The sequence below is a fragment of the Canis lupus genome, chromosome 8, assembly GCF_003254725.2.
Source record: "Canis lupus dingo isolate Sandy chromosome 8, ASM325472v2, whole genome shotgun sequence".
Classification (NCBI taxonomy): Eukaryota; Metazoa; Chordata; class Mammalia; order Carnivora; family Canidae; genus Canis; species Canis lupus.
In genome coordinates, this window is record NC_064250.1 from 36,052,169 (window position 1) to 36,069,519 (window position 17,351).

The window sequence follows — 17,351 nt, forward strand, 5'->3', positions numbered from 1 at the left end:
TTTCACACTTTGGGTGAAAGGACCCTAATTATTAGATTATTTGAACCTTTTCAGGTTGTGTCACTAGATGTGATAACTGGTTTGGTGAAAGTGTATGTGTTTTAATGGATGCTAGGAAATGCAGTCTTTTTTAAAAAAAAATTAGTGTGAGTAGGGGGAAAGAGAGAGAGAAATCTTTTTTTTTTTTTTTTTTGGTATATTTTTTTTTTTGGAGTTTGATTTGCCAACATATAGTATAACACCCCGTGATCATCCTGTCAAGTGCCCCCCTCAGTGCCTGTCACCCAGTCACCCCATCCCCCCACCCACCTCTCCTTCCACTACCCCTTGTTCGTTTCCCAGAATTAGGAGTCAGGAGAGAGAAATCCCTAGCAGACTCAGCTGAGTGGGGAGCCCACTATTGGGCTCCATTCCACGACCCTGAGATCATGACCAGAGCTTGAAACCAAGAGTCAGATTCTTAACCAGCTGATCCACCGAGGTGCCTCTAGGAAATGCAGTCTTAATTCAGTATTGTAGATGAAGGGGGAAGATATGATAGGGAGGTGGTCATTGGAAGAGTAGGGATAGAGGGAAGGAAAAAGAAGACAATGAGACTTCACAACTAAAACTTCTGTTTAGACATAAAATAGGAAGAAACAGTTATAAAAGGGAAACATTGCAAGGGCACTGAATGGCTGAACCAGCAGTCAGCAAACAAGAGTGCTGAAAGAGAAAATTCTTTGTTCTAAATAAAGTTTGTTTCTGATTTCTTTTTAATTTAAAAGCAGTATATTTTCATTTAAATAAAATTTGGTAAATACAGAATATGTTTTCTTTCTTTAGTGACCATAATCCAATTGCTAGAAAATACTCCCTGTGTACGTTTGAATGTGAAAAACATTTGTTTTTTATAATGAGATACTTCAAAAAAGAAACCTTTGTGAGGGTTTGACCATATACTCTTTTATATTTTAGTTTCTTGCTGTTGATAGTTGCTCTCCTGGCTTCTTACTCAGTTCACCTCCTGCTTAGTATGTGTATTCAGACAGGTGAGTAAAAATATTATGCTCAGTCATTTGTTGAAGCAGCACCTTAAGACGATAACCACATACAGGATTGGATGTCTCAAATTTAATTTCCAGCAGCATACATTATTATCAGGTTTGGTGGTTGAAACGGAGAATTTCAAAAGGCCAGTATAGATAGACCCAATCCTTGGGGAATACTTAAGGACAGAATGGGAGAAGGAAACTTATCTGCCTTTCCCTGTAGCACACAGCATAGTTTTCTAGATTAGGGTAGATTAGAGGAAACACCTGAAAGGTGTTTAAAGAATCCAGACCTTACCTTATGGGGAAGTAGTAGACAGGTGTTCATTCTGATCATATTTCTCCTAGGGTGATTATTACTTCCTCAGAGAATACCTTTTCAGATTTACTCCTGCCTGCTCTGCAGGAGGCAGGGTCACTAAACTTTGGATTTGTTTACAATCCAATTGTTACAAAGTTTTATATTTTTATATGTGAGTCTAGAATAAGACCCGGTTTTTTTGTTTGTTTGTTTTTGGTAAATGACAGAATTATGCAATTAAAATACTAGATATGTATATACATCTTTCCATTTGGAACTTTATTTAATTCAGTCATGTATTAAGTTCTTTTCAGCTGCAATAAATAAAAGTATATGAATTACAGAACTGCTTTTTTTTTTTTTTTTTTTTTTTTTTAGAACTGCTTTAATAGAGTTTTTCTTTTGGCGCTAACAAATATTCTGTGACCCATCAATACTGGTCTTTTTATCTGGATAGTGTCTTTTATGTTTGGATTAGGTTAGTTTTGATGCCCGAATCATGAGTTTAATTCTTAAATGGGTGAAATCACTTTGCTCTATCAGGTTTTGGTAGTTTTCAGACTTTAAGAAGCAGAATAGATACATAAAATTTAAAAAAATGGGAGTATTTTGGCTAGAAAAGATGATAAAAATCCAAAGGTATTTCTTGAGAATTTTGACTCTCCAGAGCATAGTTCCAAATCCTCATCTCTATTTAGTCTGTCTATGCATCAGACATACATGCAGATCTTTTTATAAACAGATTCATAAACCACATGGATTCTAATTCCAAGAATCTGAGGTGCAATTTAGAAATATGTTTTTAAAAGTCCTAATGGTGATTCTTATGCAAAACTGATTTAGGATCCATAGTTCACAGCTATGACTTATACCAGTATCTTTGGCCATCCAGCCTGCAAATGTGTGCGTGTGCTTTCAAGGGGCTTGAGTGACAGTGCAGAGAGAAAAATACTAGGAAACATGGGATCCCTGGGTGGCGCAGCGGTTTAGCGCCTGCCTTTGGCTCAGGGCACGATCCTGGAGACCCGGGATCGAATCCCACATCGGGCTCCTGGTGCATGGAGCCTGCTTCTCCCTCTGCCTATGTCTCCGCCTCTCTCTCTCTCTCTGTGTGACTATCATAAATAAACTTTAAAAAAAAATTAAAAAAAAAAAAAAAGAAAAATACTAGGAAACAATGCAGTAATATTGATCTGAAAGTACAAGTTCATAACGGCATCTCAAATTCAGGAATAATAGCATTAAATAAGTGTCTATAAATTCTGCTAACACGTGACTGTAATTTTAATGACATGTTTTAAAATTCTGCTTCTCTGACAAAATTATTTTTAACTAATTGTAGTTTTTAACCTCTTAGTAGGTTATTTTACTCTGGATTCTTCTGAAAGAGTAATATGTTAGTCAACTGTATGGCAAGTATGGCTTCATTAATTAAAATGTTATAACATGCTTTATTAATTTCAATAATTTGGAAGTAATATTCAATTTAGGAAGATTTCCAAGTAATGCTGTTTTTTTTTTCTCTTTCAGTTGATCTATATTTAACTTTAAAATTCTGACATTGTCTTGTTCTTTTCTGTAACTTTAGAGCATATATGAACTGAAAACCTCTGTTTCTTTCTCTTTTTTCTTTTTTCCTTTACTTTTGTAGCTGACTTGGTCCATGAACTAACTTCTTCATGGTTCTTCATATACATTGATCCACCTGTCTTCTGTTGATTGAATTCCTTCAGTCACTGTAAAATTCTTTGTGGAGGTAGGCTTTCAAAAAAAAATACACATACACACACACACACTTATATGCACACACATAAATGACTAGAGAATAACGGGTAACCAAATTTTTTTTCCTCAGTGTATTGGACTGTCACAAAGGAGTATTAGATCAGATTCTTTGATCAGAGAAAGGGCAATCAATAGTCTTTACAAAATATCTTCTTCAGGGATCCCTGGGTGGCGCAGCGGTTTAGTGCCTGCCTTTGGCCCAGGGCGCGATCCTGGAGACCCGGGATCGAATCCCACATCAGGCTCCTGGTGCATGGAGCCTGCTTCTCCCTCTGCCTTTGTCTCTGGCGCTCTGTCTCTCTCTCTGTCTCTCAGTCTTTCGTGAATAAATAAATAAATAAAATCTTAAAAAAAAAAATATCTTCTTCATTTATTTGCCTGGAGTACAAGAGAACTGTTTATTTTTATTTAAAAATAAAGGATTTCTTCATGTGAAATTCTGCTATTTTGGATTTTATATAGGGATTGGGGTCTCTGTAGACTGTTCTGGGGAGCTGAGGTAGCGTATAAGGTACCTTAATCTCTCTAGCCTTAGTTTGTCATCTATAAAATGGTAATGCTTTCCTTTTTGGATTGTTGTGAGAATGAAATACAATAAGGTATATAAAACGCCAAGTCTTTGGTCAGTGTTAGCTCTTGTTAAGAGTTCTCATTGATGCAAAAACCTTAAAGATTGCAAGGTGTTGTACATACTGCTGTCTCAGAAACAGGTGGCTTATTGTGATGCTTGGGGAAACTATTGTGCTTAGGGAATAAACCCATAGGTCCCCTCCTCTCATCTCCACATCACTATCAACAGCAGGGAATTCACTGATCCTACAACCTTTGTACTTTCCTTCATTCTCTTGTCCATATATCCCCTCTTTGTCCAGTTGAAGTTTCATTTTATGTTATTACAGTCACTTCCTCGCTCCTCCCTTTTTTCGTCCTACTCCTCTGACAAAACTCTACCAATGGTTAAATGTGACTCTGCCTACTTCACACATGCACCTGTGCAACAGAGTTGTTCCTGAAGAAAAACACACAACCATGCGGATTGATATCTCTATAGTTGAATGTCTGGTGGACCTATGATGCTATCACACAATCCTTATTAACTTCTTTAGTCTATTCACTTGCTTACGCTGCTATCTAGGAAATGACTTTTTCATATCTTCTCTTTTCTCTCAAACTTTCAACACATTTTCCTTAATTATAATCTTAGCAGATATCCTTACTTTCTATTTCACTGAGAAAATAGAAGGAATCATAAATGAACATTATAAGCTCTTGCCACCACTTATACCTTCCCTTTTCATATGTACCATATGCTGTTACTTTGAACTCTTTAGTTCTCTGAGAGAACTAAAGAACTCTAAGGCCTGCTTCTCTATTTCTGCTGTGATCCCATCTGCTTTCACCTACATCCCTCCAGCCACCCTCTCTGTTCTCTCCTCTTCTTTTACCTGTGTTTTCTTCCTATCAATTTATAAAGAATCTGTCATCTCTTCCATTTTAGGAATGATTCCAGATTCTTTCATTATGCTTTCATAGCAGAACTCCTCCAAAGACTTGTTTATGCCGGATAGTTTCCTTTTCTCTTATTCTCTCTTTCTCTTTCTCTTCCCACCTTAATCATCTTTTGGACCCACTCCAGTAGGTTTTCCCCCATTATTCCACTGAAATTTATTGTACTGATGACTTACACATAGTTACTAAATCCAGCAGTTAGTAGTCAGTCTTCACCTTAGCTGACTTCAGCAGCATTTGGTAGTTAGTTGTTCCTTCCTCTGTGTGATGCTTATTCACACTCTTCTGGTTTTTGTCCTATTTAACTGAATGCTTCTCTTTTTTTTTCTGCAAATATTCTTCGTCTTCTATCTTCTAAACATTGGAATACCCCAGGACTATTCCTCTGATTTCTTGTATATTCACTAGGGCTCATAGTGACCCTAAAATTTATGCCCTTGGCCTGGATCTCTCCCCTGATTTTCAGTCTTATATCCAACTGCCTCCATGACATCTCCACTTGGATACCAATATATATGTCAGAATAAGCAAACTGTCCATTTTTGCACTTCCAATCTATACCTTCCACTCTTTTCTCATCTAAGTAGGAAGATAATAGCATCTTCCTTCTAGTTGCTTAGGCCAAAGATCTTGGAGTTTTGGTGAACTCATTTTTTCTCCTCACACTCCAAATGCAAGCTCTGCAGAGACCCAATGAAAACTTAAAAATACTGTATTTAATAGCTTCAGAGAACTAAAAGAAGACATTGGATTTTTGAAACAAAGACAAGAAATTACTAAATTATTAAAATTATTACAGAGAACACAAGAATTCTAGAAATTAAAATTTTGAGTTAACTTAGTAGTTGGGTTGAAAGAGTTAAGGACATGTTTTAGGCCAGGAGTGTAAGGGGAAGACAAGAAGCTTGAAATGAGAGAGAAAAGATACAAAAATAGAGGACCAGTCCAGGAGGTTCAGCATACAAATAACTGGAATTCCATAAAGAGAGAAAAGAAAAATGTAATGGCAGAAAATTACCAACAGAATAATACCAGGAAAGTTTGTGTAACTGAAGGAAATTAGTTTCCAGATTGAAAGGATTCTTCTTAGCATCCAATATAATAATTGTAACATAGTTCATAACAACACACATCATTGTGAAAAATCAGAAGAATATCCTAAATCAGAGAATATCCTAAAAGCTTCCAGAGAGGAGAAACAAACAAAACTCTCAACCAATGAACCAAGAACTTTAAGAGCAAATGACTTCCCTTGGAATGTTTTAAATAAGAAGACTATATATAAAACACAATACCTTCAAAATTTAGGGGAGAGGACGGGTCCCTGGGTGGCTCAGCGGTTTAGTGCCTGCCTTCGACCCAGGCATGATCCTGGGGTCCTGGGATCGAGTCCCGCATCAGGCTCCCACATGGAGCCTGCTTCTTCCTGTGCCTGTGTCCCTGCCTCTCTCTCTCTCTCTCTCTCTCTGTGTCTCTCATGAATAAATGAATAAAATCTTAAAAAAAAAAATTTAGGGAGGAGTGATATCAGTATAGAGTCCTATACTCAGCAAAACTACCATGTAAGTATGATGGTAGAATAATATTTTGATACATGCAAAAACTCAAAAAATTATTTCCTATGCACAATTACTTAATGAGCAATGGAGGGTGCCATTTACCAAAGTTATGTACTATCAAAGAAATAGGGAATTTAGCACAGGAGAGAGGTGAAGGGAATTCCCAGGACAACTGAGCAGATGATCTAAGAGCCATCTCCAGATTAGAGTAGAATTTGCTTTTTTTTTTTTTTTTTTTAAGTAGGCTCCGTGGTGGGGCTTGAACTCACAACCCTGTAATCAAGACCTCAGCTGAGATCAAGAGTTGGATGCTTAACTGACTGAGCCACCCAGGCACATGTGAAGTAGTTTCCCCCCACCCCCAACAATGGCACAGTCAGCTTTCCAGGCCATGTTTGCCTTCAAGATTGTGGAAACCCTTTTTTTTTTTTTTTCCTGAAAGGAATGCCTCTCTTTTTTGTCTGACTCTAATAAGTCAGCAGTGAGGCCTGGTTGTCACAAAAGAATCAAATGCTGGAAGATTGAAACAAAGTATTAGCATGGGAAATAAAGAAATGGATTAGGGAATATAGAGGTTAAGGGAGTTAGAATTGAAAGGAGCTGATATCTGAATGTGGAGAGTAATAGAGAAGGACATGTCTAAGGATATCCCCCAGATTTCTGTTATGAGCCACTGGACAAATGATGGTGTCATTAAATGGAGATAAGAACATAGCCTGAGGCATTGATTTGGGCACCTGGGTGGCTCAGTTGGTTAAGTATCTGTCTTCAGCTCAGGTCATAATCCCAGGGTCCTGGAATTGAGTTCTGCATAGGGACCTGCAGAACTGCTCTACAGGGAACCTGCTTCTTCTCTGCCTCTTCCTCCACTCATTTTCTCTCAAATAAATAAAATCTTTTTTTAAAAAAGGAGGCTTTGACTCAAATTAAAAATGAGTTCAGTTTTAGATAGATGGACTTTGAAGAACAGTTGACTCTTGAACACATTTGAACTCTGCAAGTCCACTTATATGTGGATTTTTTTTTGCAAATATAGTACAGCAAATGTATTTTGTCTTTATGATTTTCTTAATATTTTCATTTCTGTAGTTTCCTTTATTATAAGAAGCCATACATAATGTATATAACATGGAATATGTGTTAGTTAATGTTATCAGTAAGGCTTCTGGTCAACAGTAAACTATTAGCAAAGTATCTGAGGAGTTAAAGGTTATATGCAGATTTTTGACTGCACAGGAGTTGGTACCCTAGGCCCTGTATTGCTTGAGGGTGAACTGTATAGATGGACAGGTCCCAGATCCGAAGCCCAGGGTGGAGGTTCATTTATTCAATACTCTTTTTATCTATTGGGGATACAGAGATAAATAAGACTCTTCTTTCCCTGAAAAAGTTCATAGTCTAATTGGGTAGACAGATACATAAGTAAAAAAATTATAATGGCAGTGTGATGGTTGTGGCTATTTGAATATAGGCTAGTAACAGTGATAGCTCATAGGAGAGAGTGATTTACCTTGTATGGGTTGGGGGCTGAGGTTGAGGGTCAGTAAATACTCCTTGAGAGCTGAGCTGAAAAGGAATTTGACTAGGGGACCAGGCAAGAGAGAATATTTCATATACAAAGGTATGTACTGTTTATGTTATTTAAGATGTCAAAAATTGTTTACTATTATATCTGCGTGAAGTGCAAAAGAGAAAATGAAGTTGAAGAGATAGATAAGTGCCACCTAAGGAATTTGGAATTTTTGCTGAACCAGTGAGAAGCAACTGAGGTGGTTGAAAAGAGTCAAGGAAAAAAAACAGAGTCAAGGAAGATACTGGGATTCACCACTTATTACTTCTAAAGGGAATTTTGGTCCTTCCTAAAGCCCACCAAGCAAGAGAACACAGCCACCTAACTTCCTCTTCCTAAAAGTAAGGTTATGGTCCTTTTATGAGGATTTTTTTTTTTAATTTATGATAGACACACACAGAGAGAGAAAGAGGCAGAGACACAAGCAGAGGGAGAAGCAGGCTCCATGCACCGGGAGCCCGACATGGGATTCGATCCCGGGTCTCCAGGATCGCGCCCTGGGCCAAAGGCAGGCGCTAAACTGCTGCCACCCAGGGATCCCCTTTTATGAGGATTTTAATTGTTAGCAACGATGAGGAAATAAATGAGTAAAATGTCTCCTTTGTGCTCAACCATTTTGGTTTTTTTACTTAAGCCCTTTAGAGCGGCTCAACACTGTCCAATTCAGCACCCTTTTTATTTATTTACTTACTTACTTACTTACTTACTTATTAGAGAGAGAGAGAGAGAATGAGCATGAGCTGGAGCAGAGGCAGAGGAAGAAGCAAGCTCCCCACTGATTGAGGAGCTAATGGTGGGGCTCCATCCCAGGACCCCGGGATCATGACCTGAGCCGAAGCCATATGCTTAGCCAACTGAGCCACCCAGGCACCTGCATTGCAATGCTCTTCTTAAAAAAAAATTCTAGGGCAGCCGGAGTGGCTCAGTGGCTTAGCGCCGCCTTCAGCCCAGGGTGTGATCCTGGAGACCCCGGGTCGAGTCCAACATCAGGCTCCCTGCATGGAGCCTGCTTCTTCCTCTGCCTGTGTCTCTGCCTCTCTCTCTTTCTCTGTGTCTCTCATGAATAAATAAAATCTTTTTAAAAATCTAAATGCTGCATTTACTATCTGAAATGGAATTCCTATAGGCATTATAACCTACCTGTGGTGGGCTGATTATTTTGTAACTCTAATACTTATATTTTTATTTTTGTTTCATGGACCTTAGACAGCATCCTTTGACTATCCACTATTTGATATTAGTGCTGCTTTCCTTTCTCTCACCTGTCCTCTCTCTATTTCCCATACTTCCCATATTTCCCTGCTACACCTTTATATTGCCAAGATTGACAATATTTACTTACTGTTTTGTAATCATATGTAAGTCATTCACGTTTTATCTTTAAGTTGAGTCTAAAAGTTGAAACTAATAAATAGCAATAAGACTATGTAAATGTAAATGTTCACAGCAGAGCCAAGCAGTTGGCAGATATTAGGATCCTAGAACTTTCTCTACACACGCAATATCACAACCTCTGTGCCACTGGAAAGGAGAATGTTTCTGGTATTCTAGCATTCTATTTCCTTTTCCTGCATCAAATTCTCTAAAATCATGTCGCACTTAGGGGATAAACTGACATTTAATTACATATTAAGAAAGATCAGAAGTAGCCATACAGTTGCATAGTGGACACTCAATAAGAGAATGAGGTGCATGACACTATTAGGGAGAAGAGGTGAGAGGAAAATGATGGAAAGCACAAGAAAGAACAGAATTTCAGAACAATAAGGGTGCATTCTAAATGGCCAACTTTCTGAGAGTTGAACTGTATTTGAATAACTCATATCCCTCAATTCAGATCCAAAGATAATATTGCTGCTGCTGAAACTTGGGCTTTGTACTGTAACCAGAGTTTATTAATTGTCCTATTTCATTGAGGAAAAAATGCATAGCAGACAGAACACTGGAGTAACTAGTTGGAAATATTCCATGACTTTATGGGAAGCAGCTTTCCAAATGATTCGTGAGGAGGCCAAACTCTTGGTCTAGCCAAAATAGCACTAAAGTGTGCCTTGATGGTACATTAAAGAAGAAATTTTCCCCCAATTTACTTGTTAAGATTTACAGCCTTTCTTTCTGCCTCTTGAAAACATTGCATTGATTTCTTTAATATCAAAAAATAATTTCCTAAAATAGATTGCTAACGACTGCTTTTAGTTATTTATTTAAGGAGAATTGTGCCAAGTACTGCTTGTATGGTTTCCTGTAAAAGACTGAATTAATTTTATAATTTTTATAATTAATGTTATTCCTATTCTATAGAAATATGCTACTAAGTGACTGGTCATTACCACATCTTATTTTGAGATCTCTCAAAACATTTTCACTTTATAAATAAGATATTAAAACATTGATCATATGAAAGAGCAGAAAAATATTCCTTATTAGAAGGCCAAATGACACTTAAATTACTAAACACTAGAGAAATTGAAAGTTGCAGCTTAAATCAACCCTATCCAATATTTGGTGGAGGAAATAGAACTATTCAAGGGGTATGGTTTTTTAAAGTTCCACCACCCTATTCTAGTCATTGTAGAATATTTGAATGCCCCCCCCCCCAAAAAGGAAGACAAAGAAAGAAGACTATAGAATCATTGTTACTAGTTTATAGTTCATCCTACTCTTTTTATGTTTTTATTTTATGGATCATATTTGAATCTAATTTTTTCACTCAAAATTAACATTTTCCATGTTACCATAAACATAATTTGTAATGGCTATGTATTACTGTATCAGGTATACCTATTATAATTTACTTAACCACTACCATTGTTGAATATTTAAGTAGTTTGTGATGTTGCTTTTTTTTTTTCAGTGTAAATTATGCATGATGATCTTTGCATATAATATTTTCTGATTTTAGTCTTATTTCCTAAGATGCAAGCTCCTAGGGGGAAAATGTTATATAAGTATCTGTATTTTTTATTTTTTAAAATTATTTATTTGAGAGAGAGAGAGAGAGAGGAGTGAGTGAGTATGTATGTGTGTGCATGTATGAGTGGGATGGGGAGGGACAGGGAGAGGAACAAGCGGACTCCATGTGGAGCATCAACAAGGGGCTTGATCTCACAACCCTGAGATCATGATCTGAGCCAAAATCAAGAATTGGCCGCCTAACCAACTAAGCCACCCAAGCACCCCAAAATGTTATAAATATTTTAAAGTTTCAGTGTTCAAACTGCATTCCAAACGTCATACCAATTTATACTACTTCTAGCATCTTAACTGCCCAAATGATAGAACAGAACTTTAAAAATATATCTCTAGGGTTGTTTTGGTTTATATGTTGAGATGATCCAGAAATCTATTAAAAAGAGAATATGTAGAGATAAAGCATTTGGCTGACTGTGTACATATTTTAGTAAAGCCTCAAACCAGAAGCCATTATTTATACTCATGGTGTCTCAAACATGGGAAAATGCTTCTAATTTGTGCAACATAAAAGAAGTATGATGACAGTGACAAAACTGAATGGCTAGCCAGACATGCTGATTTGAAAGATAAAGTGAAGATTTGAACATTGTCTCAGTCGCCATTTAAAAGTCTAAACATTTTTCACTCTAAATTTGGGAGTTTGCTGGAGAGGTTTTTTTTTTATAAAATTAAAAAGTAATAGAGAACAAGTTTGAGATTGCTAAAATGTATGCCACTACTGTCAGAAGTTGCAAATATATTTATCTTTATTAAGCTATTAGTTTGATATTTTTTGTAATAATAAAAGTTGTGTTAAAATATGAAAATTAAGAATGTTTATTTAGGTAATAGAAATACCAATTCCTTTTGGAATCTTTCTGTATTATGACTTTTGCTTATGGGAAAGTTACTTTTCATTTTTACTAAGTGTACAGTCTATACTTGTTTTCTGCTATTAAAAAATAAACCTTAAACTTTTAGATCAGTATCATCTTGATAACTTGCTCATTGACTGAAAAACTCTACATAGGTCATTTTATTTTTTTTTTATTTTTATTTTTTTTACATAGGTCATTTTAAAAGCAAGTTATTCAATATATTCCTATTTGTGACACTGAAAAGCCTCCTTGCTTTAAGTTCTTGGAAAGAAAGTTTTTCTTTAAGAAAGAACAGATAGTTTTAACTATAATATAAAAGAGAGTTGCTAAAATTCAATAACGATGTTCCTTTAATCTCCTACTTCAGTGACAGATCAGAGACCTTCTGGTGACTTGGTTCACATACACATAATATTTAGCAAACTTACTTCTCTATGTCAAATTAGATAGAAGCTAACATTTAGATAGTTTTTCTGGTTTAATTAAATTTGGAAGGCTTTGGAATATTAAATTTAAGGAATTGTGCCCCTATATATTATCAATTATGTTTAAGAAAACTAAAACTAGTAAAGATTTATCAACTAAAATAATTGTTAATTTTTTTGATGACATTCACTTTAGATACGTATATTTGGGAAAAAGAATTTTGGCATTTCACATTAGAGGAAAAAATTCCACTTCTTAGTTTTGTAACTCTACTTTTTAATTTTTATGTTATAAAATATATCCCAAATCTACCCCTGTAAGATTACGGTAGAAGTCTTTCATTGTGAAAGCATAAAGGTTCCTACTTATAATCAAATTATATATCCCAAATTCAAAACTAAATTATCTGTGTCCACTGTGTTTAGCAGTAGGTAAATACATTTTAAAAAATAGCTGTGTCGTCCATCGACTCTAATGATAGATTAAAGTTAATAATTTAAATTTTGCAACTAAAAATGTTAGAATTTTTGTTTTTAAATAGTAAAGTATTTTTTCAATATTTCAGATTTCTGTCCAACTTTGTAGATATACCATGGAAAGGCCACATGTGGCTTTCTTTTAAAATGCTTAATTTTACAAACCCGGTGATTCTTGTATACAAAAGTACAGAGGAGCTTTTTTGTTAAGTTAGTGACAATTTAAAGAAAACACATATGTGTCTTGAGAAAATATATTAAACCTTGCTTTAAAAAATGGCAAACCATATCTTGAACTGAATGGAAAAGTGTGTTGCTGTAACAAGCCTTAGCATCTGCTAGTCTGCTTCTGTAAGGTCAAGCACTTTTCAAACTATAGGATTACATAAATGTTTTTACTTCTCATTTTTACTGGTGGTGTCATTAGTTAGAACACAAAGCTATACAGGCTGAGGACAAATTTGGTTCTTTTATGATCCATTTAATTTCCATCTTTTCTGTGCCCACATTTCTTGAATATGTGGAATGAAAATATAATTTCATACTCTTTTATGATGAAAAAAGAAAATGTACGCCCTACTAATTATGGAGTAAGGAAAAGTGAATGTCTCTGAAAGTATGACACAACTTTCATACTTTATCTAATTTTATTCACATACACAGTTTTCAGAAATTAGTGCCAGTGAAAACTTGCTTTTCGATAGTGTAGTATGCAAGTACTGTTTGGGAGAAGTGGGGCTGTTCTTGAGAAATTAGTGCATTTGAACTATGCAGCCTGGGCAGTGATTGGATAGCCTTGGGATTTGCTAAACTCTACTTATTCTAAGACTCTATCCTTTTTTTTTTTTTTAAGATTTTATTTATTTATTTGACAGAGAAAGAGCACAAGCAGAGGGAACAGGGGAGGGAGAGGGAGAAGCTGACTCCCTGTTGAGCAGGGAGCCAATGCAGGGGCTTGATCCCAGGACCCCTGGGATCATGACCTGAGCCAAAGCCAGATGCTTAACCTGTGAGCCACCTAAGTGCCCAGAAGACTCTATCCTTAGAGATCATAAGTGTTCAAAAGTTTCCCCAGAACTGTTATTTCTGCTTTAAATTTAATGTGACCATCCAATAGCTATAAGGAATAGCAGAATAGCTTTCTTCCCTTTAAGAGCTGGCACACAGGGATCCCTGGGTGGCGCAGCGGTTTAGCACCTGCCTTTGGCCCAGGGCGCGATCCTGGTAGGCCCGGGATCGAATCCCATGTCGGGCTCCCGGTGTATGGAGCCTGCTTCTCCCTCTGCCTATGTCTCCGCCTCTCTCTCTGTCTCTCTCTGTGACTATCATAAAAAAAAAAAAAAAAAAAAAGAGCTGGCACACAAATGGTTTGTGTAAAAGTAAAAATTATAATCTCTTTTAACAGCTGTGACATCTTATGAAGATCTTGGCCTCTTTGCATTTGGATTACCTGGAAAGGTAAATTTCCTTCTTTTTTTTTTTAATTTTTTTTTAATTTTTATTTATTTATGATAGTCACACACACACAGAGAGAGAGAGAGAGAGAGGCAGAGACACAAGCCGATGGAGAAGCAGGCCCCATGCACCGGGAGCCCGACATGGGATTCGATCCCGGGTCTCCAGGATCGCGCCCTGGGCCAAAGGCAGGCACTAAACAGCTGCGCCACCCAGGGTTCCCCGGTAAATTTCCTTCTTACTGTTTCCAAAATCCAAGGAGACATTTTTCTCTTTCCAGTTCTAGTTAAAAGAGACAAGTATATCTAAGAGAAAGAAATTAGGGGACTAAAAGGAAACCAAAGTGAAGAATGACAGAATGATGGGAAGCGGAAAACAAAGAGATTTGTTTTCTTCTTTATATGCCCTTCTGGAAAAATGCACCAATAAACTTAACACTTTATTAGTAGTTTTCACCCTCATGAAGGAAAGCAGGGCCTTGAATAATCTTAAAACTGTAACAATAGCCTGTATTAAGTTTTTTTTAATTTATTTTGATTATATTAACTGAGTAAATCTTCATAAAGATAGGAAAAGAAAGAAGCATAGAATTAAGATGATAGCATAACAATTTACGTAAATAGATTATATCATTTAAGAGCCGAGCAGAGCTAAAAGATGATCAAGCTATTATTCCCTCCTTTATAGGTGAAGAAGTTAAGTCCCAGAAAAATGAAGGGGTTGAATTGTGGACAATGAAATTGTCCACAGTTGCTTAAAGCCAATATTACATGTAGAATTTCAGCCTCTAAATCAACTGCTTTTCCTCCTCAGAATAATAGAAATGATAGCTGTATTTATTGGGCATTCATTTGTGATAGGCGTATTAAACTAAATTGAGAGGTAAAAAAAACAATGTTTTCTTCCATAAGTAATCAGGAGTTAAATATTTTTGTGAGTGCTGTAGTACTTTGTTTCTGAAGATCTACCATACATCTAAACCCATTTTCATGTTGGTTGCAAACAGGGCTCTTTCTTTTCATTTATAAATCTGTTTTTCGTGTTTTTTGTTTATTTTGTTTATAATCTTAAAGGATATACTATCTGTAGATGCCCAAATCAACTTCCAAGAAGTTGAGTCTGGGAGAAAAAAGTTATAGTTACCTAATGTGGGGGGAGGGACCTGTATTTACATTCAAATTAACTTTATTTTTAAAGTACAAAGGAAGATATTTAAATCATGCTGTGTAGCCTCAAGGTTTGAACCTTAATAACCTGAAACTTGAAACCAAATGGAGAATATGGTACTTGAAGGTAAAGGGTTTTGTTAATCATCCTGATAACAGTTTCTCTTTCCTGAAGACAGGGATGTTTGATATAATCATTTCCTGCATCCAGTTTAACCAAGGAAAAAGAAAATGTTATTTATATAAGAAAACTCTCAAATTAATTTCATATGATCTGTAAATATGACTCTAAGCACCATCACTGTTATTTCACATTAGTATTTCCTTCATTCCTTGAATAACAACAGAATTTAAAAGAATGAAGAGTCCCCTTTCCCTAAAACTCTTAGAATAGTTGCATTATCATTAATGTATGCACTTGCTTCTGAAGAGACAGGTACACAGAGGATACTCTAAAGGAGGAGTTGCTGCTTGTTTGCCTTTTTTCTATTTCTCTCCACTTCCACAATTGGATTGAAACTTTCCTATTTCCTTCTTTCCAGATATGATGCAGAAATGGATAGGACATGATAAGATTGTCCTGAGAATTAAATATTTTTAAATATTTTGAACTTTTTAAGAAAGATTTTTTAAATCATTTATAAATTAATTTGTTTACTCACCAAACAAATATTTATTGAGTAAATACCATGTGCCATGTGCTGTGTAGTACTCACCAAAACATAGGTAGATAGACATTCTGGCTTTCTAGATCTTAAGCGCTTAAATTCAGCCAAAAATGGAAAGATAATCATGAATAAGTTGGTCTTATTGTTTTTTTACAGTGTATTAGTAGAAATCCAAATTTCATGTATGACTGACAATAGATATCAATTGCATATGAAAGATAGTGTGCAAAAGTTCAAAATCGTCTTTTCATAAATAACTGTGACATTTTGTAACTAATTTTTAAATGAGTTGACATGCAGAGTTTCTTCTGGAAAAGTTAGAGTGGCAGCTACTACATCTTCAAAGATACCTGTCATTAGCCTTGCTCTGCAGACCCCAAGGGCTCTAGTGTTTCCAGGATAAGCAAATGATGTGCCACTGATGGAATTCCTAGTAGAGGTGAATCTGAAAGGTGATCTGTTCCCAATCCATGAACTGAATGATCTTAGATAGCTAGTCTACTCCAAACATACATTGGTGTGCAGATCCATTGAGATTTATCTGATTGGAAGACCCAAGTGGAAGCAGAATGTTTAGTCATTTCCTATGAGTATACCTGATTACCAAGAATGGATAAGGTGTCTTGAGTTTCCCAAGAATCTCATCTAAATTACAAGCCAGCCAACGTATAGACTGAATTAAGTCCTTAGGCATATTTGGTCTGGCTTACATTTTTTTTTTTTTATTTTTAACTGATTGCCAACTAAGAAGAAATTTTGAAAGAATTCAGTTTCTGATTTTCCTTGAAAAATTAAAAAAATGTAGAAGATAGGGACGCCTGGGTGGCTCAGTGGCTGAGTCTACCTTCCTTCGGCTCAGGGTGTGATCCCGGAGTCTCAGGGATCGAGTCCCACATCGGGCTCCTTGCATGGAGCCTGCTTCTCCCTCTGCCTGTGTCTCTGCCTCTCTGTCTCTTTGTCTCTCATGAATAAATAAATAAAATCTTTTTTAAAAAATGTAGAAGATATAGGTACATTGGATCCACATTTCCACATGCCAGCGACAGGCCAGAGCTGAACAGCAGCTGCCCCATTTTGAAAGGGAAGGAGTTCTCCAATAGACTACAGTCTTTATGACCTTCGATTATCTTACACTAAGCCCACTCCATATTTTTGAGATTGAACTAATTTTCTTAAAATTTCAGATCTGCGAATATGTGGGCTCTAGAGTTTTCTGCTCTGGACTTTACTAATTCCTGGGACAGGATGTTCAAAAGCTTGGTGTATGCCATGCTGACACACTCAAAAGACTATAATAATTTTCTTCTATGCAAAACAGCATTAGCACAGCATACCTGAAGCTATAGCAGTCTACCTACTAAAGCAATGTCTCATTCTACCTACTGAAGCAGTGAAAAAGGGAAAATGAGACCAGATAGATTTAATTTCAATTTTCTGCTATTTTGATAATAATCACCAATTACTAGCTTTTTAACACTTTTAACTGTTTAAAATGACTGCCAAGAAAATTTTCAAAAGCATTCTTTATACTAACTATGGAACTATTAAAAAGGGGCTTTTTGAATTAGTTTTATG

General features: G+C 36.1%; 1 protein-coding gene across 4 annotated transcripts in view; it reads left to right on the forward strand.

Annotated features, from left to right (window-relative positions):
• SLC38A6 (solute carrier family 38 member 6) overlaps window positions 1-17,351 on the forward strand; it is a 73,459-nt gene that overhangs the window by 3,096 nt on the left and 53,012 nt on the right. For 2 of the 4 annotated variants that reach the window (XM_025442395.3, XM_025442394.3), the window contains exons 3-4: window positions 958-1,031; window positions 13,893-13,945. In XM_025442395.3, the coding sequence (XP_025298180.3) occupies window positions 958-1,031; window positions 13,893-13,945 (127 nt within the window). The remainder of the gene's footprint in view (window positions 1-957; window positions 1,032-13,892; window positions 13,946-17,351) is intronic. The other 2 variants (XM_049113230.1, XM_025442396.3) reach the window with 1 other exon arrangement.